At 38.2% G+C, this 5,045-nt stretch overlaps 1 protein-coding gene across 1 annotated transcript in view; it reads left to right on the top strand.

Annotated features, from left to right (window-relative positions):
• The window catches only part of LOC118418391 (signal peptidase complex catalytic subunit SEC11A-like), an 8,283-nt gene extending 4,117 nt beyond the window's left edge, over positions 1 to 4,166 (top strand). The window contains exons 6-7 of the mRNA XM_035824270.1: positions 2,545 to 2,602; positions 3,078 to 4,166. Coding sequence (XP_035680163.1) covers positions 2,545 to 2,602; positions 3,078 to 3,170 — 151 coding nt within the window. The 3' untranslated portion in view covers positions 3,171 to 4,166. The remainder of the gene's footprint in view (positions 1 to 2,544; positions 2,603 to 3,077) is intronic.
• The last annotated feature ends 879 nt before the right edge of the window (positions 4,167 to 5,045 follow it).

The following is a 5,045-nucleotide window of genomic DNA, read 5'->3' as shown; positions in this document are numbered from 1 at the left end:
CATATGTCAAACGCACCTAGCGCTTTCGAAATGGGGTTAAAAATGAGGTGCTAAAATTGCCATTCTGCCATTCACTAACAGCGCACCTGCAAACATAGCAGTGAGGTAATGAGATCCAATAAAGGCCTAATCAAATTCATTTTAGATCCATAGACATACATGTACATACCTTCTTATTGTTTTCCATTTACATTTCACAATCACTACACGAAAAAGCGAATATCCGGGTGGAATACTCCTGTATATAAACCCAGATATTCAAAATATGTGGCCGATAACGGGTATATGCCGTCCGCACACTTGGTATAGACGGACCTGCATATGACCCGGAGATTCACAACAATTAGTGTGCGGGACATATGGAGGCCGATAATGCCTGCATATGTGCCTGGCCATCCCGGTGCATGTCCCGCCCATGTCCGCTCATCCGACCCAAAGTTCCTGCATATGCCTGCCTATTCGGGACATGCACCCTTGTTAGCACCTAATTATCACCTAATTATCTCACCCAGGCCTCGGCTAGAGCGGCTTCATTATACCCTTTGTCATTAAAAGCAGCTTTGTTTTACTACCCTGTCCTACCTAGGATCCCCCCTCCCTGTAGTGTGTTTATTTTGCATTTATTCTTTCTGAATGGTGAATGAATTTTCTTTATTTTTTTCAAAGTTTTTTGACGATTTCCTCCATATGTGCTAGGAATGACGCTCCTTTTACGTCTTGTGAAGTTCTGCATTCCCGCTATCATACATTCTGTTGTCCAGCCGTCTTCTGCACAGACTTTTGTTAGTCAGGAGCACAGCTGCAGCAAAATTTCTAAACGTGGACGTGAAGATTTGTGGTAACCATTAATCCATCGCGACACGGGTGGGCAGCCTCCACTGTCCACGGGGCCGAAGCAGAAATCACCCGAGCCAACCACCGCCTCCGGCAGCAACTTTTAAGCCAGCCCTACATGGCGACGTGTGACGTAGTCTCAAACCGTTCGCAAAATCACAACCGGGCATGTCGGTCGTACCCCACCGTACTCTACAGAGCCTGCCCGCGCGCGAGGCTGGATACTAGCTATAAAATTACAGTTGTTTAAAACTCCAAGCAGAATCCAATCCTTCAGCGTAGGCAGTTCAAATTCCACGCGGCAAGATAGTCTCGAGGTCGTATCATTCTAAATCCCTCAGTGTTCACTGACGTTGTCTGCCGTGCATGCAGATATCCAGCTATCGGGATCCATTGCGTAAAAGCGCAACCTCACAGAAAGAAGTCTAGCTCTGAAATGCCAACTGTAAAATTTGAAAATGTTGACATGTGTGTTGATTGGTCCTTATTTTCAAACACCTACATGCTGTGTGAAATACAATTGGCTAGTTCTGATGAGTATTTGCATACAGACAGACACAATAGGTCGGGAGGTCCACTGTAGCTAAATTCAGCTTTTGTCACCTGGCCAGTTCACAGTCAAACAATACCCACAAGGAACTAGGTGAAAATGTGTTACTGTAATTGTTAATGATTTCATACATCAGTCTGGTAACAAACATATTGTTTTTGCAACAAGCATTATCCACAAGGATAAAAACGAATGAAAGCTTCCAATGCGAGCGTGGGTGTATCATATACGCCATGTTTTCTTTTGTTTCAAAAGCACAACATTGGTCTTTAGACTGAAGCGGCCGTTTCATTGATAAGCTTAGGGCGTAAAATGACTACCCCACCATAGAATGGTGGAGAATGTTATCATCAAACGTGTTAGATTTTACTTAGAATGTCCATTTCGTGTAGTTCAATCTAGGCAACAAACTGCCGCAGCAAAAAAAACGAATATTAAAATTGAGCGTGGGTAAGCCATGTTTTCTTTTGTGTCAAAAGCTTTAAAAAAAGTAAAATTAGTTGATTAGCTAAAAACGTAAAACTGAAGCTTAAGAATATAATAATACCAAACGCTGGTATACGACGCCCTCAAAGTTATTTTTAGTGTTCTTTCTAGGTAACAATTCATTGGAAAACGATGATACGCGCCATTCGTGCGTAGGCCTTTCTTTGTTCTTGTAAAACAATGCATTCGTTTATTTTTTTTTTATATCAGGCGTTTGTGAGTTTTGTTGACTGAAAATGCCAGACAAGTCAATACACATCCGCTTGGAGAGTACTTTTACATGTTAAAAGCGGATTTTCTTTACCAATCTTACTCAAACCTATTCTTATGACAAAGCATCATTACGTCTATCAATTCACACACAAGATGGTCTCTTGTTTGGCATTACTCAAGACACGAGACGTGAGTAGGGGCCGCATATCCCCATACATGTCTAATTACCGGATGTGCAGGCATAAGCGGTAATATGCAGGACCCGCGCTTGTCATAACAGGATATGACTGCACATGTCCCGGATACACCAGGTTTCACGGGACATATGCAACCCCCAAAACGACCGGATACTCAAGTTTTCGTGTAGTGAATAATGCTTAACATTGATCAGGCCCAATGATAGTCAATACCAATTGCTTGATAGCTAACATTGCCACATTGTGTTTGTGTTATCACAACAGGAATATACCACTCCTTGGGATACCACGCCTCTTGATTGACAAAGGTACCCCACATAGGGTTAGTGTATATTCTCCATTCTACAACATTAGTGAAATGGATTTAGCAATGATTTATTGACTTTGAGCAATACTGACCTTCTGTGCTGTCAGCTGTCTTATATACATGTAATTATAACGTTAATACATGTATATTTTATTATGCATATACCTGGCACCTCTATGTAAAAAAACGCAGCTTTTTTAAAGTTTCAAAGCTGAAAATTACTAGTACAATGTATATTAATCCAGGTTGTTGCTTTTATTCCCTCGTTTCGTGTATTCTGATTAATTTCAAAAAGACATCATAGGTATTTTGCCACAGTACAATTAAATGTTTTAATGGAAATGTACGTTGTATCCAGGGCCTCACTGTAAAGCAGTGTGTAAAACACTGAGTTGAGCCACCCTGGCTAAAGAAAACAGAATAAAAAAATTAGAAAAATCAATACAAGACACAATGAAATTGTTTTCATTTGTTTTGTTTTTTTCTACAGGCTATATTTGGGTATTTGGGTGACGCATACCTCTACTGTTTGCTTTTCGCGTTGGTGGCGGCAGGACTCTCAAAGCTGTTATTGCACTTGTAATAGTCAATCTCTATCATAATAAAGCTGTGTCTTTACTTTGATGCAACACAAAGTAAAGACACAAAAAGGCCTTTCAGAAACGGGCACATGTACCACACTTGGTGCTGTCTTGCCATGCAAACATTTGTTTACCTTGTACTCATCATCTGAATCATTACAATTGTCAAAAAAAATTTCTTCATCATTGGCACATGGCAGACAAGTTCCAAACAGATACATATAGATACAATTAAGTTCTTGCTATGAATGACAGCCACATATACCCTAACTACAATTAATGCTTCGTAAAGGTTTAAGAGACCATTCATTTAAAAAAAAGCTAGCATCTTACTGTTTTTTTATAACACAACCAGAACACACCTGGCATTAATATCCAGCAAATATTGTTATCAAAAGTCATTATGTAGTAAACCTTTTGTATTTCTGTCAATTGAAGCCTTTGTGTCAAATGTTGAGTCATGCAGTTCTTTGTGAGAAACATACATGGGCGTAAGTGAATGCCATCCATAGAATAAAGACATATTGGACTTGACTACACATCTATGTGTATGTATTTCCACAATGTTAACCACGAAAATTCCTTATATTTCCATCTATTAAAATCCACTCCACAATTTTTTATAATCATTCATACTTCACAAGTACATGTGGATGGATTATTTCATGAGAATTAGGATGGCATTTATGTAGATATGCTTTTTTTGTAAATTCTATGTGACTTTGTTAAACTGAAGTTTGTGTGGTGTATAACGTTATATGTATTATTCATATCACGTGGACAGTATAGAAATCATAGAAAACGTTTAGTCCATCACCAAACCTTTGTAATGGAATAAACTAACAATTAACAATGTAAAAACAACTCCTTCAGAAGTTGTGTTGATAAATCTTCCTTCAATGGGCCCTTATGTCTATTACTTAACCAAGAAAATGAACCCTTTGTATACAAAGCAATGGGATGCTTTATACTTGTATAATTCACTATAGAGCTATGATTTGGTGAGAGCTTCAAATATTTTTTTTTTTTTTTAAAGCTTTATTCTTAAAAACAGAAAGTACATTTGTCAACAAGTACTCAAGCTACTGTGAGTAAAACAAAGTACTAGTGCCCACTATCGCATGAGGAAGTTAGAGTACATGCACAATAGGACCAGTATTTCTACAATCTACAACGATTGCACACTGGCCGTGATATAAAGTACATGTGTCTCCTATCGCAGGACTAACATAAAATAACATAAGTGGCTAATCCTAAGTGTACATATGTAAAAATGTAGATATCCGTACCCATGGTAACAACACATATTGATACACAGCAATTATGCAGAGAGTACAGGATAGTCCACCACAGTACTGTTACATTTACATTTGCTGTTACACAATTGAGTGTAGCACAGCATCAATCAGTAAACCCGATCAACCGACTAGGTTGTGATAATAAGTACATGTGTCTTCTATCACATGGGTAAGAGTACATTTGGTCAGCACAGGAAAGTTGAAGCAAGTATGTCTACCAAGTACAGCTATTGCACAGGTGGTGATAAAAAGTACAATAGGTATTGCATAGGGAAAAAATCTTCGCACATACATAACAAGCCTTTTTCTCACGTACATATACAGACTATTATGTACAACTACTATACTCCATATGATTTCCATGGTTGCCATGGAATATTTATGATACATGTAGATGGTTACAAAACAACAAGTTATTATTTACAATCAAGACTTTATCTTTTTAACAATGGATGGTTCACAGTATGTTATAACACAGTAGACTGGACTTGACCTATCTTTTATCTACTATGGGTTAAACAGTTTTTAAGAGTAAGAGCATATTAACAGCTAAAAACATTTTTAGTACCTAAGTAGATA

The sequence above is a fragment of the Branchiostoma floridae genome, chromosome 6 (assembly GCF_000003815.2).
Source record: "Branchiostoma floridae strain S238N-H82 chromosome 6, Bfl_VNyyK, whole genome shotgun sequence".
Lineage (NCBI taxonomy): Eukaryota > Metazoa > Chordata > Leptocardii > Amphioxiformes > Branchiostomatidae > Branchiostoma > Branchiostoma floridae.
This window is presented reverse-complemented; position numbering and strand designations above follow the sequence as displayed.